The sequence below is a fragment of the Phacochoerus africanus genome, chromosome 4, assembly GCF_016906955.1.
Source record: "Phacochoerus africanus isolate WHEZ1 chromosome 4, ROS_Pafr_v1, whole genome shotgun sequence".
Classification (NCBI taxonomy): Eukaryota; Metazoa; Chordata; class Mammalia; order Artiodactyla; family Suidae; genus Phacochoerus; species Phacochoerus africanus.
Window position 1 is genome coordinate 43,727,726 of NC_062547.1, and position 26,974 is coordinate 43,754,699.

The 26,974-nt window shown below is 47.3% G+C and overlaps 1 protein-coding gene across 9 annotated transcripts in view; it reads left to right on the plus strand.

Moving 5' to 3' along the window:
• The window catches only part of PLEKHA7 (pleckstrin homology domain containing A7), a 229,023-nt gene that overhangs the window by 167,254 nt on the left and 34,795 nt on the right, over positions 1–26,974 (plus strand). For all 9 annotated transcript variants that reach the window (XM_047776198.1, XM_047776202.1, XM_047776201.1 and 6 more), the window contains 4 exons: positions 7,886–8,356; positions 19,060–19,582; positions 20,585–20,671; positions 23,448–23,501. In XM_047776198.1, coding sequence (XP_047632154.1) covers positions 7,886–8,356; positions 19,060–19,582; positions 20,585–20,671; positions 23,448–23,501 — 1,135 coding nt within the window. The remainder of the gene's footprint in view (positions 1–7,885; positions 8,357–19,059; positions 19,583–20,584; positions 20,672–23,447; positions 23,502–26,974) is intronic.

Genomic DNA, 26,974 nt, shown 5'->3' on the forward strand with positions numbered 1-26,974 from the left:
CCTCAAACCTAGGAACTAATTCAAGTGAGCAAGCCTGCCTTCAGGCTCCCTAGAGACTTGGACCCATTCCCTTTTGCCTTTTGTGCAAGTCTGTGGACTCTGCTGGGTTGAGTTGGGGCTTCCTGAGCCTGGGAATCAGTGCTCAGGACTTGGATCTGTCAACACAGGCTGAGCTGGTTTTCTAGGACAGGAACTTCCACCACCTGACCTGGCTCAGACCAGACTCTCCAAGGATATCAGTGGCCTGACCTTTGTTCCTGGGCTATTAGTTTGGCCATCTAAGTATGGGGAGTAGAAAAGGATTATTCAGTGGGATTGTGAGGGCTATGTTGCCAGTAGAACCAAGGTCCAGCCAAGCCCCCACAAGCTGTCACTCCTTTTCTCACCCAAGCCTTTTTTTTTTTTTTTTTTGTCTTTTGTCTTTTTAGGGACATACCTGCGGCATATGGAGGTTCCCAGGCTAGGGGTCTAATCGTAGCTAGAGCTGCTAGCCTACACCTCAGCCATAGCAATGCAGGATCCGAGCCATGTCTGCAACCTACACCACAACTCATGGCAATGCCAGATCCTTAACCCACTGAGCAAGGCCAGAGATTGAACCTCTGTCCTCTTGGATGCTAGTCAGATTTGTTTCCACTGAGCCATAATGGGAACTCCTCACCCAAGCCTTTGAATGAGGTTTTAGATATGTGTTTGGGGTGGGTGGGGTTTTTTGGGTTTTTTGTTTGTTTGTTTTTGTATGTATGTTGTTTGCTTTCTAGGGCTGTATCCTCTGCCTATGGAAGTTCCCAGGCTAGGGGTCAAATCAGAGCTACAGCCACTGGCCACAGCCACAGCCACAGCAACGCAGGATCCGAGCTGCATCTGTGACCTACACCACAGCTCATGTCAACACCAGATCCTTAACCCGCTGAATGAGACTAGGGATCGAACCGCATCCTCATGGATCTTAGTCGGGTTCGTTAATGGCTGAGCCACAAAGGGAACTCCTGTGTGTGTGTTTAACATCAAGACGGAAGTAAATGTTATTTGTTATTTCCTGGTGAGATAAAGGGTTTGGAGGCAGAATAAAATCATTATCTGTGTACAGTTGCTTGGTATGATCTGTTAACTTCCAAGTTCTTGTGAAGAACAGGAATAAAACAGAAATATCCTCAATCTGAGGTATGTGCTCTTCCCACTTGCAAGTGAAAACAAGGATTTGCTCTAAGCTGACATGACAGCATTGCTGTGATGTGCTAAAAATGGAGAGACCCAGTACCTGCTGATGATAAGCTGAGCCCCTTGTATCAAGGATTGTGTTTAGTTGTCAGTAATAGAACAACCCAACTTAGGATGGCATAGTCAAATGAGGTTTTAGTTTTCTCACTAATAGAAATCCAGAGTGAGTCCAGGCTGGTATAGTAGCTCCATGATGTTATCAAGGACCCGGGCTCTTTCTCACTTTCTACCCAGGTTTTGGCAGGTAGCTTTCATCCCCATTGCTGTCATCTCGCAACCCAGCATAGAGTCTAGATTCCAAGCAGGAAGAAGAAAAGGGTTACCTAAGCCAGCTAAGAGAGCCCCTTCTTACTTTGCTGGGAGACAAACTGCCATCCTCCAATTTCTGCGTACATCTTCCTGGGCAGATTTGTTATGTGATCACTCTCAGCTCCAAGGGAGGTTAGGAAATATAAGGTTTTTGTTGGATACATTGCCACTTTGAAAAAACTGGGGCAAGGAAGGAGGAGAGAATAGAGAATGGAAGCCAATACACTTGCATTTGAGGGCACGCTATGTTCCAGACATGGTGCTGTGCTCTTTCTGTGCATTGTCTCCTTTAATCCTCATAACAGCCCAAGCAGGTGGAGGTTGTTGCAGATGAGGAACCAGAGACCAGAGAGGTCAGGAATTTGCCCAAGGTTACTCAGCGTCTGTGCTCTGGAGCCAGCTCTTGAATCCAGGTCCTCTGATCCTGTGCCCTCTGGGTTTGTCATGCTTGAGAAGTGACAAATGTGGCCAAGCTGGTCACCAAATGTCAGGAATTCCTTGTGTTTTTTGAGCAGTCCCTGATGCCAGGTGCTCACAATGATAGTAATGACCTGCACAAGAAAGGCTTGTATTGTCTTAGCTGAACATCTGTGCCCTGCACGACCAACTTCTCTGAATGACACTGTCGTTGACAGCCAGGTGTACTTCCTTCTTTCCTACCATTGTGCTAAATCGAGCATTGTGAGTTTACTATGTGACAGGTCTCCTGATTTGAGAAGTCCTGGGTTACGTTGGTGGGAATGCAAGGAGACAGGGAGAAAATAAAAAACACTTTTGCCTTAAATCCTGTAACTTAGTACTAACTTACTATGTGGTAATGTATCCAACAAAAACAACTTATCTGTTTTAAGTCAGATAGGGTGGAGGAGTCGGAAATATTCCCTTCACCTTTCTTATCTCAGCCATAGTGTGAACATTTTGGGACATCTTACCTTATGTAAGGCACAGCAGCTGTGGAAGTAGAAGTTATTGATAACCCCAAGTCTCAGGGCCTGGAAAGCTGCCAGGTGGCGAGCAGGCTACCGTGCTTTTAGCCACTTTCTAAAGATTTGTTTCGCAGTAAATGCTGGTGTTAATCTGAGAAAAGAATTTCTCAGTCAACTTTATTTTTAGGACATATTGGCATATATAGGGTTTGTACACTCACGTACAACACCGAAAAGACTAAGATTTATAGTTGTAAGTTAGCTCCAAGGTTAGAAAAGATTGGCAAACTCCATGATTTGGGGTCAGCTTATGAGAAGAGTATTAAATGTGGTTAGCATGATTAAATCCAGCTTGAGGGTTGTCTCACTTTGGCAGCAGAGACTGTTTTCTTCTTATACCTCCAGGTTCCCATCCCAGTGGGGATATATTGATTTTTCAGCAAACACATGGAGGCTGATTGGTAAAGAAAGAAAAATTCTCATTACATTTGATTGCGCTGAGACATTGTACCCATGACCCTTGGGTTCTAAAGTTGAAGAAACCCTCTTCTTTTATTTTTAATTTATTTTTTTGAAGTAGAGTTGATTTATAATGTTGTGTTAATTTCTCTGTATAGCAAAGTGATTCAGTTTTACATGTATAGTATATATATGTGTGTGTGTATGCATACACATATACATTATTTTTAAGCATTCTTTTCTATTATGGTTTATCACAGGATATTGAATATAGTTCCCTGTGCTATACAGTAGGACTTTGTTGTTTATACATTCTGTATATAATAGTTTGCTCTGCTAGTCCCAAACACCTAATCCATCCCTCTCCTGTCGCCTCCACCCCCACCCCCCGCCCTAGCCTGGCAACCACCAGTCTGTTCTTTGTGTCTATAAGTCTGTCTATGTTTCATAGACAAGTTCATTTGCGCCATATTTTATTTTTTAAATGTTTTTTATTTTTTAGCTGCTCCCTTGGCATGTGGAAGTTCCGGGGCCAGGGATCAAACCTGCACCACAGCAGTGACAATGCTAGATCCTTAACCCAGTGAGCCACCAGGGAACTCTCATTTGTGTCATATTTTAGGTTCCACATATAAGTGATATCATATAGTATTTGTCTTCTCTTTCTGACTTACTTCCCTTAGTATGATAATCTCTCGGTCCATCCATGTTGCTGCAAATGGCATTCTTCCATTCTTTTTTTTTTTTTTATTGTTGAGTAGTATTCCATTGTGTATATGTACCACATCTTCTTTATCCATTTATCTTTCAATTGAAGAAACCCTCTTTTCAGTTCTAATGTGGTCCATTTAGGTACATATTTGTTTCACGATAATGGCTTTTATGATAAGGTGCTGTTTATCTTTGGGGTGAGAATGATGAGATATGATTACTTCTGTCTCACAATTAGAGTAACCAGCTTCTACAACTGCAGTGATTTGACCTGAGCGTGACCTAGAGTGTAGCCAGAGCTTCAGTCTTTCAGACAGCAGCCTTAGCACCCATCCCCTACCCCCCTGCCCTGCCCTGCCCTGCCCTAATTGGAGAAACAGTAGAGAAGATAAAGGCCAATTTAGGCAATTTGAAGGCTACCAGTGAGGTTACACTGATGTGGTAATGGAAGGATTAAAGGAAGAAAGGAAAGCCCAAACCTATAATGTGTATGTTGTAGAACAGAGTTGTCCCTTTATAAACTTACCATAAGAATTGCCTTTTTGCCTTCCTTTTCTTCTTTCTTTTTTTCTTTTCTTTTCTTTTTTAGGGCTGTACCCACAGCATATAGAAGTTCCCAGGCTAGGGGTCAAATCAGAGCTGCAACTGCTGGCCTGTGTCACAGCCACAGTGACGTGGGATCTGAACCAAGTCTGTGACTTACACCACAGCTCACAACAACCCTGGATCCTTAATTCACTGAGCAAGGCCAGGGATCGAACCTGCATCCTCATGGATCCTAGTCGGGTTCCTTTCTGCTGAGCCACAACGGAAAGTGCAAGAATTGCTTTTTCTTGAAGTGTAGACCTCTGAATATTTCCCAAATGTTTTTACTCCTTGAGCTTATGGACCCAGTGGACATTAGGAATGGAAGGGCCCTCAGAGATCATCTAAATATGTCATTATAAAAAGATGTAATAGGACTCCTTCCACTGTAAGTGACAGAGACCAAACTCAGGCTGTCTTAAGTGAGAAAAAGAATTTTTTTTTTTTTGTCTTTTTGCTATTTCTTTGGGCCGCTCCTGCGGCATATGGAGGTTCCCAGGCTAGGGGTCGAATCGGAGCTGTAGCCACCAGCCTACGCCAGAGCCACAGCAACTCGGGATCCTAGCCGCGTCTGCAGCCTACACCACAGCTCACAGCAACGCCGGATTGTTAACCCACTGAGCAAGGGCAGGGACCGAACCCGCAACCTCATGGTTCCTAGTCGGATTCGTTAACCACTGTGCCACAACGGGAACTCCAGAATTTTTTTTTTTTCTACTGTGGCATGCAAAAGTTCCCAGGCCAAGAATCAAACCCACGCAGCACCCTGAATCACAGCAGTTACAACACCAGATTTTTAACCTGCTGAGCCACACAGGAACTCCTGAGAACAAGAATTTACCGATGCAGATCTAAAAAGTCTAAGGATATATCTGGCTTAGATATGGCTAAACCTTAGAGTTCAAACCAAGTCTATAGAATTGTTTTTTCCATCTGCTTTCCTTGGCATTGGTTTTATTCTCAAATAGCTACTCCTCATGTAGTTGTAGTAGCTCAAGACCAGCTTCAACCAAAGTCCCAGAGCTAACTCTGATGGGCCTCTATTAGGTGGTGGGTCAGCCTCTAAGCCAATCACTGAGACTCTGGAGCCTCAGGTGGATAGGGATTTGTAGTCAGCAGCACTTAAACCACATGAATTGGGAGTGGGGGAGGGTGACCCCCAAAGGAAAATTGAAACACTGTTAGCAAAAGAAGGGGTGGGAAAGGAGGGGAAGGAGATCCAAAGACCATTTCACCCCACCCCACCCCATTTGGGTTTTCATAGAAGAGCATAGACAGTGAAATGTGCAATTGCTTTTCTCAGTTCTCTAGCCTAAGTTAAGACTGACAGACCTGCACACACTAAGAAGCTGACCTATGTTAGGGGTTTTGTTTTCACTTTATTGTTTATTATTATTATTATTGTCTTTTTGGGGCTGCACCTGCAGCATGTGGAGGTTCCCAGGCTAGGGGTCGAATCGGAGCTGTTGCTGCCAGCCTATGCCACAGCAACCCCAGATTCGAGCCACGTCTGCAAACTATACCACAGCTTAGGGCAATGCCGGAGTCTCAACCCACTGAGCCAGGCCAGAGATTGAACCCGCAACCTCATGGTTCCTAGTCAGGTTCGTTTCCACTACGCCATGAAGGGAACTCGTGTTTTCACTTTGTATTGACATTTTTTAAGGCTCCTAGACTGGATTGATTCTGCCCTGAATCTGTGTTGATTATTGGTAGCTGAGGTTCTGAGGTTGTTGCAAGGACATTTGGGGTCTGGCCATCATCATGTAAATGCAGCAGCATTTCCACTGTTTGTTCTCCATTTAAAATGGAGAACCCTGAGGCTTGGCCATTTCAAGGAGTGAAAGATGTTGAGGCCAGGACCTTTTTACCAAGGAGTACAAATACAGGCTGCCCATCTAAGGATAGCTGATAAATTTTTTGGTCTTGTTCCCGGAATTCAGCCTCTGTCAGCTGGTGCCGAATTGAAATGCAGAGACAGAGTTTTGGGTAAAGGAGGAAAAAAAAAAATAGCTTTATTGTTTTGCCAGGCAAAGGAGGGCCACAATCAGGCTAATGCCTTAAAGCCTGTGACCTCCCCCCCCCACTCCAAGAATTACAAGGAGTTTTATAGTAAAAATGAGAAAAACAGGTTTTTAAGATAGAAATCAGGATTGGGACAAACATGCATTCTTCTTTCTTTGGGGGAGAAGCTGGAGTTAGGAGATCTCAGCCTGATCCTGATGGTGGTCTTCTGGGTTATTGCCTAGAATAACAGTACTTGCCTTAAAGGGCATATGGATCAGAGATTAGAACAAACTAGGAAAGTTCCTGAAAAACATTATGTGCTAATAATCTTTAACCCACAGGCAGTTATGTTCAGGGTGCCTAATCTTTAGCTTATGGGTGATTGTGTTTAGGGTGTAACCAAGGGAGAAGGACAAGGAAGGACTCTAAGCTGTTCAATTTCAAAGTACTCATTTCAAAAAGAAGCATAAGGAATATAACTTTTCTCTCAGGGGTATGAGGTGCCTGCATCAGTCCTCCTGAGTTAGGATCAAGTGTGTCCTCCTGCCCCCCCCCCTTCTAAATTCTAAGCTTCTGGAGCTGCTGCTGTGTCCCTGGTACCAAGTAATGAGGATACAGACATAACTAGGACCCAAGGAGGCAGGGAGAAGGGCAGCTTTCAGTGGGAGATGGAGCCCTTCTCTGTGTTCCAGAAGCTCTTTAGCCTCAGTTTACATCCTAACCTGTAGCCCACCTCATTGTGTGTACAGTTTCTAGGTCTGCATGTGTGTAGGTCATGGACACACATACAGAGAGGCAGTAGAGAGCAGGGGCTACAGTGTGGAATCTGTGCTCTGCCTGGGATTAAGTCCTGGTGCCTCTCTTTTCCAGCCGTATGATCTTGGGCAAACCATTTATATTCTCTGGGCCTTAGTTTCCTTATCTCTGAAATCTGACAAATAATGCTTCAGGGAATTATTGTTAGGTCTGTATTCTTGCATTCCTGTTTGAGCAGTTCCTTGATGAGATAGATAAGTGGTTCTGTAAAGAGAGTGCTGTGCTGCTTCTGTACTCACCGTCTTGCAATAATGATAATTAGGCTGCTAATTGTCCTTTGGGCTGCGCTAGATGCCTGTGGGAGAGACGCTGGGCTCAGTAGCCTTCTAACCAAGCTGGCCTGCCCCAGACAGACAGGTGAACACACAGTGAGAGGAAAGACATGAGAATGTCACATGTATCACTTATTTGTTCTGTGGTATTGATAGAGCTCTTATTCTGTACTGTCTCTGCAGGGAAGTTCTGGGCGTATGAGGAATGACGAGCTAGGCCTCTGGCCTGAAGGAACTCATAGTCTGCTTGGGCACTAGATGAGGAAACGCAATCATGGTCCAGTGTGATTAGTGTGACAGTCCCCTAAAGGTCCTGGTCTAGACTGGGGGTGTGGGAGGGGGGCTTCCTGGAGGAGGTAACATTTAAGTTACTTTAAATCACCCCAAAGGAGTAGAAGTTAATCCCAAAGGAGTAGAAGTTAATTTCGCAGAGTAAGGGAAGAAGCATGAAAGGGGCTCCAGGCAGAAGAAGGAGCCTATGCAAAGGCCTGGAGGTAATTGGAGTGTAAAGTGTGGCCTTTGGGGAGTTTGCTCAGAGTTCCAGTCTGGATGGGGCTAAACATGCTGCTGTCGTTGCAGGGACATGGAGAAGGTGGAGCGGCAGGCGGTTCCCCAGGCCAACCACACAGAGGCCTGTCGAGAGTGTGGCCGCGTGGGACCTGGACATGCGAGGGATTGTCCTCATCGTGGCCATGAAGACTCCTTCGGATTTGAGAGGCGGGAACAGGAGGAAGACCGGTACCGCTCCCAGAGGGACCCACTGGAGGGCAAGCGGGACAGGAGCAAGGCCAGGTCCCCATACTCACCAGCTGAGGAGGATGCCTTATTTGTGGATTTACCCAGTGGCCCGAGAGGCCAGCAGGCTCAGCCCCAACGGGCCGAGAGGAACGGTGTGCTGCCTGCCGCGTCTGGCCCAGGAGAGCAGAATGGGACTGGCGGGTACCAGCGGGCCTTTCCTCCCAGGACCAACCTTGAGAAGCACAGCCAGAGGAAGAGCAATCTGGCCCAAGTGGAGCAGTGGGCAAAGGCCCAGAAGGGGGACAGCAGGAGGTCAGTAATAGACTCAGGATGGCTGCCACTAATGAGCACAGTAACTTAGTAACAGTAGCTGTCACTCACATAGCCAGTGCTGGATGCATGCTGGCCTCAAACTCTACGTCAATGATCTCCATAAATCCCTGCAACAACCTTACAAGGAAGGGTGAGAGCTAAAATTTATAAACAAAGAAACTGGGGCTTGGGGGAGTGAGGAAACCTGCCCAGGGCAGGCAGATAAGTGGCAAAGCCAGAGTTCAGACCCTGTCTGTGAGCCTCCCCAGGTCACACGAGCCCTTCCCCCAGGACTGTGCCTCGAGACTGTGAGCCTGTAGGTAGTAACTGATTGTCTCCTTTTACTTGGCTACTTCTCTACATCCAGGAAATATTTGTGGCAACTAGAGTAAATACAGATCGATTTTTAATTCCAAGCACGTTGAGAAGTGCTCAGGCACTGTTGACACTGGGTTTTATTATACCCATTCCTTCAAGAAGTTGTTTTAATTATTTAGAGGGCGTGCATCTCTTGCTATTTGCAAAGCACTGTCTGTAGTTTATTACAATTTTAGATGAGTTAGGACGTATTTATGAACGTGAAAAATTCAGGGTCACTCAGCTTCCCCATTGTCCCTAGAAGCTACTGTGTGTTGGCTTCACTGTGGAGACAGAAAATCCCCGTCATCCTCTTGCTGCTGCTTCTTTTTTTTTTTTTTTTTTTTTTGAAACAGTGTAAGTAGCTGTAATTGCCAGGCAAAGAGAGGAATACGGCAGGCTAATACCTCAAGGACTGTGCCCCCACCCTCTTGGAGTCTTACGGTGTTTGAGGAGCAGGGTGTGATCAGCTCATGGACATTTTCCTGATGGTGGGTGGTGAGGTAATTGGGAGTCGGTGTCATCCACCTTGTTCAAACTGGTCTGGGACTGCGTGCTTGTAGACAGCATACAGTTGACTTCTTCCACCAGTTGGGGGCTTCAGCACCTGTAAAATAGCTTCAAGGACATGGCTCAGCATATAATCTATAGTCTTTGAAGAGCTGAAGGCCCTTGACTTTGATGAATGGCTGAATTATTATTACTGTTTTCTTTTTTCTCTGTATTTTTTTCTCTTCCCTGATTAAACTGGTTCTTCGACTAAAGTTTTTCTATAGATAAAAAGGCAGGTGGGGGCCGTGAGTGGGGGGCGTGGGGGTCCACTCTGGGAAGGCCTCCCAGGGTCCTGCTCAGTTACAATCCCCCCGCTATCCTCAGGCTTCTGAAACAAACCTCGGACCGGAGAGGAGATAGCCAAGCCATGGTGTATTTAGAAAGCCCTTCAGGGGCTGAGGGGCCACAGTGGATGTGCCAGAGCTCACGTCTGCCACAGGTTTGATACACATGCTCTAAAGTGCCAGTCTCTGTGCTCCCTGTTGTGAGGCCCAGACTTTCCACCTTTGGGCTCTGGAGGCAGTGGTGCTCCAGGGGGTGCCTTTTTAGATGGGTGGGGGTGTTGTGCAGGTGTGGGTGTTGTATGTATGTGTGGATTGTGTAACTTATTTATTAATCTAGTCCAGATGGGCACTTTTGAGGTTGGATGGTGGAGAACTCACAATGGGACCCCCGCCTCCTCCCAAGCAGTTGGTAGCCATTGTCGTGGGACAGACTGGGAGAAGGAGGGCCTTTTGCATTGTAGCTGGGGTACCTTCCCATTCCCACCTGGGATGCCCAGGTGTCCATTCTGTTTGATCAGATTTTGTGTCTTATTGAAAACAAGGACATTCCAAGGACACAGAGGAGGGAAGTTGCTATTCTTGATGCCTGGTGCTCACAGACCCCTTATGAGGTAGTTATAAGTGATCTTACTGCTGAGTGAGGTTGGAAAGCTGGCAGGGGTTTTATCATGCAGGTCCTCGTACTCTAAGGTAAGGAATTTGGATTTTATTTGAAAAAGCAATAGGAAGAGGCTCTGAAAGGTTTTTAAACAGGGAAATGATGTGATCTGATTAATAGTTCACAAAGAAGAACCTAGGGAGGAGTCTGTTGTTCAGGATGGTGACAGAGGAAATAGGAAGAAATCGATTTATGGTACATTTTGGAGGCTGAAATAGCAAAGCTTACAGTGAATTAGACGTGTAGGATGAGAGAAAGGAAGGAATAAACGTGATCCCTCGATTTTTTTTTTCTTCATTTTTGGCCATTCCACGGAATATGGAGTTCCCAAGCCAGGGATCAGATCCAAGCTGCAGCTGTGACCTGGCAACACTGTCCCACTGTGCCAGGCTGGGGATCGAACTTGCGTCCCTGCACTCTGGAGATACCGCGGATCCTGCTGCACCACAGTTGGAACTCCAATCCCTCAAATTTTGACTTGAACAACTGGATGGTTGCTGAGATGGGGGAGGCTTAGGAACAAGTTTGGGGGCGAATCAAGGTTTCCTTTTGGGGGCAGGAGGAGGCTGTGCCTGCAGCATACAGAAGTTTCTGGGCCAGGGATTGAATCTGCACCACAGTAGTGGCCCAAGCCAATGCAGTGACAATGTCAAGTCCCTTTTTAAAAATTTCTTTTCTTTTTATGGCCACACCTGTGGCGTATTGAAGTTCCCGGGGTAGGGCTTGATTCAGAGCTGCAGGTGCTGGCCTGCACCACAGCCACAGCAGTGCCAAATTCGAGCCACATCAGTGGCTTAACCCACTAGTTAAAGCCAGGGATCAAACCCACATCCTCATGGATACTAATCCGGTTCTTAACACACCGAGCCGCAACAGGAACTCCATAATGCCGGATCCTGAACCCCACTAAGCCACCAGGGAACTTGACAAGGTTTCCATTTCGAACGTAAAAGTTTGAGAAACCCTCAGCTATCCAGTGGGAGAGATGTCAGGTAGGCACTTGGGTATGGATTGTGATGTTGAGGTTTGACATCTGGTTGGACATGCTAATTGGGAGAATCAGTGCGTGGGGGTATCCCAGCATGTGAATCTTAGCAGCAGGAGGGGATCCAGCAGAGGAGACAGTTTGGTCAGAGAGAAGCTTCTCATAATAAGTTAGCTGTTTCCTCTTATATGTAGCAGTTGTTAGGAACTGTAGTCATTATGGGGCTGAGTAGGGTGGGTAAAAGCAGGAGAAACCAGAAATAGAAGCAAATAGGAAGGGCGTGGGTTCTTCCCTGATTAGCCTGTATTTCCTACTAAAGAGTCTGGATTTTATATGGAGGCCCATGAAAACCAGTGATGGACATTAAACAGGAGCGTGGCATGATGCTGTCTGATATTTAGGATGGAGGTCTGAAGGGTATTGGCAGGGAAGAAGCATCAGGATATCTGGGAGATTCTCAGACTGGCTAGTCCTTGCCTCTTTCTAGTGCTAATACAGCAGGTCCATGTATGTGCTGAAGAAATTTCCCAGGCGATTCTGATATTCCCCACCCAAAATGAGAATGGCATTTTAGTTATTGCTAATTTAAAAATTTTTCTTAAAGTAACACCTGTCAATGGCTTAAGGACTTAAGAAAGATGACTCCATCCATCCCCATTCCTAATTCCAGCACCTTTGAGGCACTTTCACTTCTTTTATCTCTCTTACAACGCTGTTTTTTGATTTTTCAATTTTAGTTAATGACATTCTCCTCTAGAAGACAAGGATTTTAGTCTTACTCCCCCTCTGCCTTTTCTTTCCAACAGTCACACCCCTATCTCAGCTTCACAATATAGTTATGGCATGATTCTTGTTTAGATGGCTACTCAGTTTTTACATTATTATGACAATGTAAATATTTATAGCTGGTCCTTATAGTATACTATAATTAAATTTCATTTGTTTTACAATTTTTTATTTTCTGGCATTGATAATTTTCATGCTTGTTTTCTCTGTATTGATTACTAATTCATCACCACATTCACAACTACATGTACAAATTCCCTTTGCTCAGTACCCTCAAATAATTAGTAATCCATTTACAAGGTGAAAAATCCAAATAATACTGAAGGGTAAATACTGAAAAATAAGTACCCTCCTATTTTATATCAGAAACCTAAATATACTCCCTTGTGACCAACCACTGTCTTCAAAATAAATCAAAACTTCATCTTGCTTTTTTCACTAAATATATTGATATATATGTATATAGGTAATTTAATATGTCTTGGCTATCTGTCCACATCAGCGCATATAGACGTGTATTATTAATTCAAAATGTGTAGCATATTTCATTGTATGATCTACAATGATCTACAGGCCTATTAATGGACAATTAGCTTAAAAAGCACTTGCTATTACAAACTTTGTTGCAGGGATTATCTTTGCTCAGTTGGCTCTGCAAACAAGTGCAAGTATACTTGAGGCACAAATTACTTCAAGTAGAATGACTAGGTTGGAAATATATGTGATTTAAATTTTGATGGTTATTACAAAATTGCCCTCCAAAGATGCTTTTTCAGATTAATTTTATTTTTTTTTCTTTTGTCATTTTAGGGCTGCCCCCACGGCATATGGAGGGGTCGAATCGAAGCCGTAGCCCCTGGCCTACACCACATCCATAGCAATGCCAGATCTTAGTCGCGTCTGTGACCTACACTGCAGCTCATGGCAATGCTGGATCCTTAACCCACTGAGCGAGGCCAGGGATCGAACCGGCATCCTCAAGGATGCTAGTCACATTTGTTTCCGCTGAGCCACAATGAGAACTCTGCTTTTTCAGATTATACTCCATCAAACCCTCATATCATCCCTGAGAACTGCTATTTTAGGTTAAGTGCTTGCTCTAGGATCATATGGAAGATGGTTAAATGGGGAAGAGTCTGGAAAGAGAACATGATCAGGTATGTAATTGTCGTATTTTGGGTAGGAGATGAGGGAGACCTAAACAAAAGCAATCGTGAGGAGGAGATGGATAGTATCCATAGATGTTAAGATTGGGTAGGTATAGGGCTTGATAAACTGATTTATCCAAGGCTGGAAGGTAGAGTTACAGTTAACATTTAAGTTTGACTCGGTTGATAGGTAGGTATGGTGCCACACAGAAGATGTGAGTCCAAGAGAGAGAAACAAGTTTGAAGAGCAACATGGTACCTGTGGAGTGGCCAGGTGGAGATAACCAGTAGGCTGTAGGTAATGTGAGTTCAGGTCAGGGAGAGATTTGGGGGTCATTGCCCTAGAGATGGTAACTGATGCCCTTGCAGCAGTTGAGATCACCTAGGATTGAATGCTTAGAGCAGTTCTTACTCCTGGCTGCACAGTTTGATCATGTGAGGCCCTACCCCCAGGGCAATGTCAAAGCATCAGTCTGTTTTAAAATCTCCTCAGATAATACCAGTATATGAAAGAGGTTTGACATTTACTGAGGCCTGAGTCCAGGAAATCTGATTCTGATGATCTGAATTTTAGCGTGGACATCAGGAATTTTCAAAACACCCCCTTCACCTGGTGATTCTAACATGCAGTCCAGGATGGAGAATTCCTTAGCTTAGAGTGTACAATCAAAAAGGGCCAAAGGGAGTTCCCGTCGTGGCGCAGTGGTTAACGAATCCGACTAGGAACCATGAGGTTGCGAGTTCGGTCCCTGCCCTTGCTCAGTGGGTTAACGATCCGGCGTTGCCATGAGCTGTGGTGTAGGTTGCAGACGCGGCTCGGATCCCGCGTTGCTGTGGCTCTGGCGTAGGCCGGTGGCTACAGCTCCGATTCGACCCCTAGCCTGGGAACCTCCATATGCCACGGGAGGTGGCCCAAGAAATAGCAATAGCAACAACAACAAAAAGACAAAAGACAAAAAAAAAAAAAAAAGGGCCAAAGGCAGGAGTTCCCATCGTGGTGCAGAGGAAATGAATCCAACTAGTATCCGTGGGGATGTGGGTTTGATTCTTGGCTTCACTCAGTGGGTCAGTGATCCTGCGTTGCTGTGGCTGTGGTGTAGGCTGGTAGCTACAGGTCTGATTCAGTCCCTAGTCTGGGAACTTCCATATGTCATGAGTGCAACTCTAAAAAGAAAAGAAAAAAAAAAAAAAAAAAGATCAGACCCTATGGACCTCCAGCCCAAAGGGGTGGGCAAAAGCAGAGTCAAGACAGAGGAAAACCTGAGCGTTTCGAGGGGAGTTTCATTTGGAAGGCGTCTAGTCAGCAGCACAGGACTGCTCTGTGAGGGTGGTGCCTTCTGAGGAGGCTGGGTACCAGGAGAGCAGAGTCTGGAATCTCAGGGTCACTACTGGTCTCACACTCAGCAGCAGAAGCCTTTGGTTCCACTGAGCTTCTTGATGGGCTTGGATGGACAGACCTTCTTAATAGAACTAGAGTTTTGAAGTTGGGAGGCAGAGGAATGGGAGGGGGAGGCAGAAGGGAATCAGACGGCATGTGGGGTTCAGTGAGGAACCCTTTGTGGTGGGGGTGCAAAAGGGACTTTCAGAAGCTGTGTAGCTGATAGGCAATTGTAAGTTGTGGTTGTGAAATGTCTCTACATAACCATTTCTGGCAGCTCACAGACCTACATTATTCTGCTGCACATAATGGGGGCTGGGGGGACATTGGGGAGCTAAAGGATGAGAAGTCAGCTGCAGGGTGATGAAAGTGGTTGGGAAAGGCGTTGGACTGTCCCTATGATGTAAGTTTGAGCCATTCTTATCTAAGGGGCAGGGTGATGTGAGGTCTGTAGATGAAAACAATTTGTTGGCCTTGGAGGTCGCTGAGCACTCAGGGAGAGGAATTTCAGTCTAGTGGTAGAAACAGTTCTCAGTGGGCCGAAAAGTAAGGAGGGATTGAAGATGACCCTTTTGAGAAGAAAGCTGTCAGCCTCTGAGTACACAGAGTACTCGGTCTCTGATCACTCACTTGTATCTGGGAAGAACTGCATATTGCATCCTTCCCCTTTTTTTTTTCCTTCAAAATGTTTGTAATCTCTTACAGCTAAGTAATAGATCTGGCTGCTTCATAAAGGACCCTCCTCCGTTTGAAAATTGAGAGGAGGGGGGAAAAAAAAGGAAGGAGTTCTCCTCATGGCTCAGTGGTTAACGAACTCCACTAGGATCCGTGAAGATGCGGGTTCGATCCCTGGCCTCGCTCGGAGGGTCGGGGATCCGGTGTTGCCATGAGCTGTGGTGTAGGTCAAAGACGTGGCTTGGATCTTGCATTGCTGTGGCTGTGGCGTAGGCCGGCAGCTGTCGCTCCGATTGGACCCCTAGCCTGGGAACCTCCATATGCCACCAGTGTGGCCCCCAAAAGCAAAAACAAACAAACAAAAAAACCCAAAAAGCAAATAGAGAAGAGGGTCCTGCTCTGGGTGTGATTAGGACTGTGCTAATCTCATTAGATGAAACACATTAGACTTTGGAAGGAGGGTTATTTGAACTGTAATATGATCTCGTATTCATGGCTCTAGACCACACAAGGAATTATCCCAGACTGTTCTTTCAGTACTTGGAGATGAACATAAAATTTCACTGTATTAAACTTCTTTAGAATGATGGTTTGCAAGGACAGACTGTTTTGAAATTCTGGCCTTGCATTATCATCCTGGAGTAATGCATGCTGAAACAAAATGACAGGTGGAGATGCAAAACATTAGCATGGGAACAGTAAAACATGAACGTCCTGCACAACTGATGTGGCGGTTCGGTGAGGACTCTAGTGCATAAATAATTGGCTATAAAAGTTGATTTCAGGGAGTTCCCGTTGTGGCTCAGCATATGAAGAACCTGACATAGTATCCCTGAGGATGCAGTTCAATCCTTGGCCTCCCTCAGTGGGTTAAGGATCCGGCCTTGCTATGAGCTGTGTTGTAGGTCACAGGTGTGGTGTGGATCTGGTGTTGCTGTGGCTGTGGTGTAGGCTGGCAGCTGCAGCTCCAATTCAACCCCTAGCTCAGGAACTTCCTATATGCCACTGGTATGGCTGTAAAAAGAAAAAAAAAATTGATTTCATATTTTCATATGGCTGTTTTATTTTATTTTTATTTGATTAATTTTTTTTTTTTTTTTGGCCAATCCTGTGACATGTGGAAGTTCCTGGGCCAGAGATGAAACCTGCACCACGGCAGTGACCCAAGCTGGTGCAGTGACAACACAGGATCCTTAACCCACTGCGCCACAAAAGAACTCCCTTGATATGACCATTTTATAGTGGCTGTATGAGAACATCCTGTTTGGTGCCTTTTGGAACAGGAAGGTCACATGGCACAGAGGAGGGTATGAGGGCAGGAAACCTTGAGCCTTGTTTTTGGATAAAGCTGGGGCTGGGGGCTAGCAAATGGATCTGCTGTCAGGGACAGAGCTGCTCTGGGCACTCCTGTTGCTCACAGGGGGACCTTTACCTCAAATACAACCCTGCTTCCTGTGTCTCTCCTTCCACCATCTCTTAGTTACCATTGTTTGGCCTCTGGCACCAGGACTCATCTTGCACCAGGGTCCTTGGGGTTGCCCGCAAATGGCCAGCCCTGGGAAGGTGGCAAGCTAGAGCATGAGCTGAGGGCTTTGGGGCACTGCCCCGTGGGAGGCTCTGACCATCTGGACACCATAGGCAGGCCCGGGGAGTGGGCTGCAGAGCTGGACGGAAGGGGTGTGTAGGGGGGACATGACTGCGACCCGCTTTGCATAGTGAGCATTTTTCTTCAGGCAGAGTGGACAGTGGTTAGTTACAGCCCCTGGCTGGATTTCTGCCACCCCTGCTGTTTGAGGATTCAGGCCTGGCCCTTAGAGACATAACAGCCCTCTGACTTTGGGAAATTGATAGCAAACCCTGCCATCTGGTGGCAAGCAGACAAACTGGACAAGTCTGGGCTGAAGAGATCTTAAAATTACCTTCTGTACTTTCAAAGATAACTGTTAACAAGGAAGACGCGAACCACCATTTTTGAATGACAACTGCTAATCATCACAACAGTCTATTAAATGGTTCTTTGTAGTCCTGTGTTACAGTAAGGAGAGTAAGGACATAAAAGATACTAACCTGAGGTCCTCTAGGCAGGAAGTGATTTGATGAGTGTAAAAATAATTTGAAAAGCACTTCTCAAACATCAGCCACCTGGAGGACTTGTTAAAACACAGGTGTCTGCCCCAGGGTGTCTGGTTTTGGGTGAGGCCTGATAACCTGCATTTCTAACAGGTTCCCAGGAAGTGCTGATGCTGCCTGACCACACTGTGAGTACCACTGGCTTAGAACAAGGTCTGACACATGGCAGGCACCATGTAAAAGTTTGTTAGATAAAATTGATAAAGGCAGAGTTAGGATGCCAATCCAGGCCTGAATCTGAAACTTGTCCTTTTCATGCCAGGCTGCCTCTCAAGTTAGACTTTTAAGGCTTAATAAAACTGTCTGCCTGGTCCCTTGCTGAATTTTTCTTTCAAAAATCAGATGGCTGGGTGCTCGTAGTTTTCACGATCCTATCCAGCCTGGTGTGCCAGAGTATTTGTTGAAGGGCTGGCTATGTGTCGGGCCTTTCTCAGACTGCAGACAACACCACAGAATGTGAGACAGAGTTCCTGCCCCCCAGGGATTTACAGCTTGGCTGGGGAAGAGACATCTTACCAGTAGGAAAAGGTTACATCAATGCAGGACCTTGGAAGAGTTACAGACTATACCGTAACTAGGTCAGAGCAGGGCAGGAACCCCGAGGGCTGAGAGAGATGTTGCCGTATGAGTGAGATTTGGTGATAGGGCCAGGTGAGCGCATCCAGAGAGAGAGCAGGGCGGTGGGGGTGGGGGGTGGAGAAGGAACAGCATGATGAGAATAAGGAGAGAAGCGGGAAGGGAGCACCCACTGAGGAATGTCCCATCTGCCGATCAGGCATGAAGCCTGCGTTCTCTTCCTTGTCTCATTTTTCTTCACGATAGCCTGAAGAGGCAGGTAATTCTGTTCTCATGTTATGGTAAAGAAGCTAATGACTCCCGAGTGGTTAGGTAAGCTGCCTAAAGTCACACAGCCAGTGGCTTCAACCCCAGATCTGACTACCTCTCCTTTTTCCACAGCCGAAAGTTGCCCAAGTGTCTTGGAGGTGTGCAAGACCAGGGAAAAGTCCTCACTCTCGGGCTCCAGCAAGTGCAGGGGTGCACCTGAGAGGGGGTGCCTCCTTAAATGCTGGGCCCTCGTTTGATCCTGGCCCCAGTAGGAGGAGAATGAGAAAATAGCAGGAAGGCAGGGTGGGTTGAGGTCAGGTGCTAGAGAGCTATGAATGCCAGGTGAAGGGATTTAGAGTTTACCTCATAAGCAACAGGGAGCCAGTGAAGATTTGGGAACACAGGAGTGATTAGATCCAGGCCATTGACTGCCTACCACATGGAAACTCATCTGGAAGGTCTCAGAGTTGTGTCAGGGGAGGTAATTAATCAGTATCTGGACTAGAGTAATAGGCAAAGAAAGGAACTGATGCCAGCCACTTACGAACCTCTAAAACTTGGTGCTGGGGAACGGTGACCGGGAGAATCGTGGGGCATTACCTGGAAATATGCACATACTTTGGAAGAGCTGAGTGACAGCAAGAGAGAGAGGCAGGTTTAATCACACTGCACTTGATGTGGGGCAGCCAGCTTGGCATGGTAAGGGGCTGACACTCCACGTTGCCAGAGGAAGTGGTTTAGGAACTCTCCGGAGAGGGAAGCAGTGACAGAAGTCCTGGATGTCAGCTTTGATTGTTGTTGTTCTCTGAGGTTCTTACAGGGCTCCCTCACACACCTGGCTTTGTGGCTTTACTTAGTTAGCTGTGTTTCCAGAAGCCTAGCAGACCCATGCCAGTCCTCTTACCATCCTCTCTTTTCTCCTCAGCCTGCCCCTGGACCAGACCCTTCCTCGCCAGGGTCCCAGCCAGTCCCTGCCCTTCCCAGAAAACTACCAGACTCTTCCCAAGAGCAACCGACACCCCTCGGGGGGCTCTTCTCCCCCTCCCCGCAACCTGCCCAGTGACTACAAGTACGCACAGGACCGAGCCAGCCACCTGAAGATGTCGAGCGAGGAGCGCCGAGCACACCGGGATGGCACTGTGTGGCAGCTCTACGAATGGCAGCAGCGCCAGCAGTTCCGGCACGGGAGCCCCACAGCGCCCATCGGGACCGGCTCCCCGGAGTTCACTGACCAGGGCCGGAGCAGGAGTATGCTAGAGGTGCCCCGCTCCATCTCTGTGCCTCCATCGCCCTCGGACATCCCTCCCCCAGGACCCCCGAGGGTCTTTCCACCCCGGCGGCCACACACACCAGCAGAGAGGGTCACCGTGAAGCCACCGGACCAGAGGAGGAGTGTGGACATTTCGCTCGGAGGGTCTCCCAGGAAGGCATGGGGCCACACCACCAAGGTGAGACCCCGGAGGCCCTGCCAGCATGAGGGCGCTGGGAGCCGCGCACGGTTTGAACACACTGAGCAATTTGGGAAAATAGGTAACACTTACGCAGTATGTTTAGGTACTGGGTCCAGCACTAAAGGTTTTACTATAATTCTTACGACAGCCCTATGAGGCAGGTGCTATTATTACAGGTTTCCCCGGATGTTTGAAAGTAGAGTGTTCCTGTGAAAGCTTTTGCAAGCCAGAATGGCATAAAGTGAGGAAACAATTACCTTTCTTCATAAAAGCAAAAGTCCTCTGGATTTCGTGAAAGCAGGTACTATAGATGGATCTTTTATAAAGGAGAAGTGGTATACAGTGAACTTTGATAAAGCAGGGAATACCTGTATGCCCATTTCACAGATGAGGACTCTTGAGGCATTAAGAGATGAAGTAACTTACACAGAATCCCACAACTAGAAGTTTGCTTCCTTGTAGCTTGGAAGGCAGGGAAAGATGTCTGTGTTCAACCTATTCAATTAGTTATTATAAATAACTTAAAAATGACTTAAATTTTAACTCTCCGAGGGGCTCTCACAGTTTGTCATTTATTATAACCTAGTGAGAAGTGTGTGTATCCCCATTAGACAGATGAAGCTCAGAGAGGTGCAGTGCCATGTGCTCAGCTGCCCTGATAGTTAATGGCAGAGGCTGTGGCCCTGGCCCCAGCCCCGACTCTCAGTATAACTTTTTTTTTTTTTTGGTCTTTTTAGGGTTGCACCCTCGGCATAACGAGGTTCCCAGGCTAGGGGTCAAATCGGACCCGTAGCCACTGGCCTACGCCACAGCCACCGCAACACCAGATCTAAGCTGCGTCTGCAACCTATACCACAGCTCACAGCATTGCCAGATTCTTAACCCACAGAGTGAGGCCAGGGATCAAACCCGCATCCTCATGGATACTAATCGGGTTCGTTAACCACTGAGCCACGATGGGAACTCCCTCAGTATGACCTCTTGTCTCCCCTCCTACAGAATTCCTCTCATGTGGACCGGCGCTCCATGCCCTCCATGGGTTACATGACCCACACCGTCAGCGCTCCCAGTTTACATGGAAAATCGGTAAGCAGCGCCTGCTCTCCTCCTCCAGGTGAATGATCCGATCCAGTCTGCTAACCTCATCAGGGTTCTCCCCTGAGCCAGTCAGAGGCAATCCCCACTTTACTTTTTTTTTTTTATTCTTTCTTTCTTTCTTTCTTTGGCCTCACCTGGGGCATGCTGAAGTTCCTGGGCCGGGGATCGAACCCATGCCATAGCAGTGACCTGAGCTGCCGCAGTGACAATGCTGGATCCTTAACCTGCTGAGCCACAAGAGAACTTCCCAATCTGCATTTTAGCAATGAGGAAACTGAGGCTCAGAGAAGTCGAATGACTTGCTCAGACTCACCCTGCTGGCACTGGGTCCTCCCGAGGTCAGCCAAAGAGCTTGAGGAGGTGGAGGAGAATGTGGTGTTTCTTCTCTTTGGGGCAGCATTTTGTCTGCAGTATTTTCTAGCCACCTGCCTTTTTCTCCTGTTAGCTTCTCTCCTTTCTTCCTGGTCTTTGCTTTGATGAGTTCACTGTCTTCAAAGTGTGAGCCTGTGTGAGGCTGCACAGCTGGTGCCTGTTTCCTGATAAAACTACTTCCTGCAGCCTCTTTTGTGCCAGTGCTTTTATTTGTCCTAATGACAGAATTAATGCAATCATTACTTAATGGTGTCGCATCAGTACTGTCCCGGCACCAGGGTAAAGAGTAATTATAGCGTTGTGCTCCTGCGGTGGCTAATTTCCTTGTGATGTGTCTACACACCTACAGCTGGAGGAGCTCTCACTGCTTCTCACCCGGCTACGGCGGCACCAGGCCAAGTTGGCCAGTGTGCGAAATTTTGCCATCGGCCAGTTACTACAGCACCAGCTGACCTTTCCCACCTGCCAGGTCAGCGCTGGTGGGCTCTCTCAGGGCCGGGGGCCACCCCAGGGGCAAGGGAGTGACATGCTGGCTCGTGCTCCCTTGTGCCCGAGTTCTAGTCTGTCCTGCTGTCTGGCGCTTTCCCCTTGTTCCCTGCCTGTTTGCTTCTGGATGCTACTGCCAGACACTGTGCAGCTGTGGTGGGGCCCACACCCCTGGTACTGGGGTGGAGGCTGCATGTGGTGTGAGAGACCTGAACTGTGGCTTCTCTGGCTGTGAATAGTGACTGCCAGGCTGGTGTGTGGTCATGTCCAAAGGGCTGTGTTGGCTGTCATCCTTGTTGCTACCTTGGGCATTCTTTGGGATGCTGAAAGGTACGTGTGTCAGCCTGGAGGGAGAAGGCGGAGTGCCCTGCTGATTGACAGAGCATCCTTATGTCCCTTATCCTGGTGAGCTGCACAGTAACCTGGGAGAGGGTAGGGATGACAGGTTGGAAAATGACCTGCCCAGGACCCCTCAGCTGCTGGCATGCAGGCTGGAGCCCAAATCCAGATCCTGCTTGCACGGTCTTCTAAACTGTTTCCAGGACAGGGGATGGGGTGGTGGGAGGGTTGTGGTTTTGCAGGCAGGCTCCTCAAGAAGTAGCCAGGCAGTTGTTCTCCTGTCAGCTTAAAGAAGATGCCGTTTCATACAAGACCGGTCCCTACAGGCTGCACAGAAGTAGGTAGAGGACAGATGAGGAGGGTGATGGGATTGTCACCATCCTTTCCTGTCCTGTTTTAGTGGGGCCTGAGTGGTTCAGGAAATGTATTTGGAAAAATGAAAGGAAGGGAGCATGTGCAAATCCTAAGTTGTGAATTTGGGTGATTTTTAGTAACATCCCTCTGCTCTGTCCCTCTACCTGTGGGACTGGACTGATGGGGGAAGTAGGGACAGATAAGGAGACAGTGTAGGCACAGAAATAAGATCTTGCAAGCGTCTAGTGTCCCCAGCAGCAGTCCTTTAGGCCTTCTCATACGTAAAAGTACTGCTTGAACATTTCATATTATTTATATTTTTGTGTTTGTTTTACATCAGAACTATAAACTCAGACCACTTTCCTAGCCCTGGCTGGCTTTGGCTTACTGAATGTCTTCTTAGTCGGCTGAGAAAGTAATGCTTGGACTATTTTTCTTAAGCTTTCATAGCCTCTCTTCCTCACAGCTTCTGTGATCTGTTAACATGAGAAGCACAAGTTCTAGGAAATGACTCTCACTCGTTCTGGTAATTATACTGAAGAACTTAATAGATGGTTGGGGATGACAAAAGCAGATAGGTCTGCCCAGACCTTCCTTATCTAGCTCCTGACATGGCTGTGTTGCTCCATCTGAGCAAAGGAAACCTCTAGTGGAAACTGGTGCTTGTCATTCTGGAACCAAAGGCCATAAGGTCATCTCCCTGGGTCAGTAGGTCATCTCCATGCCTCTTTTGGGCATTCATCCACACCAATCAGGGGGTTGTTTTGCTTCAGGCATATGAAGCTGCCCAATGTAAAGGTTTGATGACAAGAATTGAGGGGCTGGCAATTGAGGAGGCCTGAGCTCAGGTGTGCATGTTCTCTTCCAGGTAGACCTCTCTAGTTCTGTCTCAGGAGCTCACCTCCGCCTCAGCTGCACCGTTGTCCTAGTCCTTTGGTGGGATGTGTGCTGTCTCCCTCCCCCCCATCAGACTGTTCCCAGCCAATGGGGACAGGCTGGCTTTCCCCACCTGGTGGACCTGCAGGATGCATATGCTAAAAATCCTCTGAGCTGCACCGAGACATTTGTGCTTCCTCTGTGGCCCCAGATGTTTGTTCTACTGTAGTCTCTTGTTCCTGAAGCTGCACAGTGTGTATGATGTATCCACAAAGCCGGAGTTACAGACATCTTGGAGTTCATAACTGGCTTTTTTCTCTCTGTGCTTCATTTGAAGGCTGACGATACCTACCTCCAGCTGAAGAAAGACCTGGAGTACCTGGACCTAAAGGTGAGGGGCCTCAGGGGTCTTGTTTTCCTTGGATACTTACCTTTCTGAGAATGTCAGCGTCCTTGGAACCCAGCCCAAAGCCAAAGGCCATGCAGGACTTAGCAAATTTAGGTTTCAAATGAAGACTGAATCAGAGGGGTTTTTTTGGTTTTGGGTTTTTGATTTTTTTTTTCTTTATGTTGCTGTGGCTTTTGAAGATTTCATTTTTTTTTTTTTAATTAAATATAATTGACACATAACATCAGTTCCTGGTATACAACATAATGATATTTGTATATATTGGGAAATGACCACAAGTCTAGTTCATATCCATCACCATATTTGGTTACATGTTTTTTTTTCCTATGATGAGAACTTTTAAGATCTACTCTCTTAGCAGCTTTCAAATAGGTGGTGCAAGTATTAATCACAGTCACCATGTTGTACATCACATCCCCAGGATGGACTTATTTTATAACTGGTAGTTTGTACCTTTCAGAAGAGTTTCATTTCTTTTTCTTTTTCTTTTTCTTTTTTTTTTTTTGTCTTTTTGTCTTTTTAGGGTCATACCTGCAGCACATGGAGGGTCCCAGACTAGGGGTCCAATCGGAGCTGTCGCTGCCGGCCTACACCACGGCCACAGCAACACAGGATCCGAGCCACATCTGTGACCCACACCACAGCTCGCAGCAATGCCAGATCCTTAGCCTACTGAGCAAGGCCAGGGATCTCACCCATGTCCTCATGTATGCTAGTCGGGTTCATTAACCACTGAGCCATGACAGCAACTCCCGAGTTTCATTTCTTATAGCCTCAGACTCTGAACTCAGTTTCTTGTGCGTTGTGCTGTAAGGTGTCTGGTTCACAGAGTGAGGGTGTGAGGTCTTGCTCTCTTCCTGTCTTTAGTGAGAATCACAAGGTTTCTCCAAATAATAGCCAGTTGCTTCTTCAGAGCCTCCAGTGGGGCAGAGGTGGGTTTGGTTCCTAGTGCACTGATGTGTGTTTTCAGGCACAAGCAGCTTGTTAGGGGATTCGGTTTCGTTACTGGGGAATCAAGTTCCACATGGAATTGTGTGGCTCTAAGGACCCCCTCATCCCCCAGTCAGGAGATGAACACTGGTGCCTCCCTGTAGGTGATGAAGTTCAGGCACTAAGTCAGCCTCCGTAGCACAGATAGAGAGCCTGGGAAAGCTGCTGTAAAAGGGAGAGGCAGTGTGCCTGGAAGAGAGCTGCTATTGTTTTGTTCCACAGCTCTCTGTGAAAGCTCCCACTGTGAAAATGCCTGAGCCATGACACAGACCGAAGGAGTGTGACCTTTAAACTGCGGGTGTGGGAGGGTGGGTGAGGGGCCCCGTGGGAAGACACCCAGGTGACTGCCATGAGGGGTGTGCCTCCCCAAGTCCCCAGGGTGCCTGACTTGGGACATTTTTAATCCAGGGATTGTAATCCAGCATTGTAGAAGCAGGGGTGTGAACATTAGGTCCTAAGGCGGCTGCTGAGGGGGCCTCCCCACTCTGAGGCAAGATTAAGGCCTTTGAGTAGGAATTGCCTTTGATTCGGAACCTTATGTATCTGTTAATAACCTGGACACTTTCCGTACCCTCAAGCTCTGGAGAAGCATGGGGAGATGCAAGAGAAAAATTGAGGTTCTGTGGCCTAGAAAAACTTCCAAACATTCTGAGTTAGGGAAAGAAATTATTTCCAAATAATGTAGACTTATTTGTGTAAAGATGTGTCTGGCCGAGTGCTCAGAGCTGAGAGAATGAGCATCACTGTGGGCTACAGTGCTGGCTCAGGCTTCTGGAGGAGGTGGCATGTGTCTGGAGCCTTGAAAAGCCAGAGGGTTTAGGTTGGTTGAGATGAAAGAGGAACAGTGGGAGCCAAGGAGAGCCAGTGTGAGGCTGATGTGGATAGTGGGAGTAGGGGGAGAGAAAACGGGGAGTGATTGTCCAGCTTCTTGATTCTCTCCTAGGCTTTAGGAAGGAAGGTGCAGTGAAGAAAAGTCAGACTTGGCTTTCAGACGTGAGCCAAACAAGGAGGGTTCTCTCAAAATCAGGACGTTTTCTAACTTACGCGGAAGTCAGATGATGCAAAGCATGCATGAGTGTTGTAGGTGTGGTAGTCACACTGCAGAATTCGAAGTGCTCAGACATGGTAGCGTGGGCCAAATGTGCAGCCCAGCCCACCCTCCTGTTTCCTGATCCTGGGCAGGTCCTTCCAGCATGCCTGCCACTCTCTGACCTGGAGCAGGTCCAACACCGCCACCCCTGGCCTCCACCTGCCCTAGGTACCACCATGTCCCTGTTCCCTGGCTTCACTGTGGCCCCTGTTTGCTTCTTCTCGCACCTCCACTCCAGGACCATCCAGGCCACACAGGAGTGTTTGTAGAGCATCCACGATGTACCTAGGCCTGTGGGAGAGGCTTGGCTCACAGCAGCACAGCTGTACCATGAAACACTCTTCAGAGTGCTTGGTGCACGGTGCAAAGGAACTTCATAAAGTACCGGAGCTGGAGTAACAGGGATTAGCTGTCTTCTGATTCCTGTTTCTGGGTGATAGCCAAAAGTCACAGTTGATCCTGGAGAGAAGATTCAGCTCAGGTTTGTTTTATTTAAAGAGTGTGGAACTTGAGCTAAATCGAAGGAATTCAGAGAAAGAAACTCAGGCACAGGAGAGCGGAGCCAAGGTCCTTTTATGTCCTGACTCCCAATGGAAGCTGAACAGCAATAGAGGGGATAGTGTGCGTCAGTCACCATGTTTGACTTTGCTTCTGTTAAATTATCTAACCCCTGCAGTAACGCTGTAACGGAGGTGGTGGTATTTTTTTTCTTTACTGACTAAGGCTCAGAGAAGTGAAGACTTCCCCACAGCCATGTTAGTCGTTACTGGGGAGTCAGTATTTGGGTGGAGCCCTGACTCTGAAGCTGGTGCTCTTAATCACCCTCCCTCCCAGCCGCTCTTAGAATGCTGCTTCTACTACTGTGGACCCAAAGGCATTAAGTTTTTTATGGAGCTGAACTGCGGTCCTTCTCGCAGGAAATGTGTATGATGTGATAGAGAGACAAAGTGCATCCTTGGGGTGTTTCACCAGCTGGGAGTCGTGTGTGACCAGAGCATTAACTAGTGAGTGAAGGTTGTCACTGTTTGTCATGGAAAGCAGCTGTATTTATACCAGAATGTCCCTGGTCTTATAGCTATTACTCCATTGCTAAGCTCCTCTTAAAGAGAATAGCACCAGCAGGTGAAAGAGGCTTACTAGCAACTTGTGTGGGAGGTTTGTGCGCTGTGTGAGTCATCAGTCAGAAAGGCTAACTTTGGGAGTTCTGTGGCATGGCGGCTCAAGGATCTGACATTGTCACTGCAGCGGCTTGGGTTGTTGCTGTGGCATGAGTTCAATCCCTGGCTCCAGAACTTCCACGTGCCAGGCGCAGCAAGGAAAGAGTACCCAGAGTGGCTCAGTGGTTAACAAATCCGACTAGGAACCATGAGGTTGC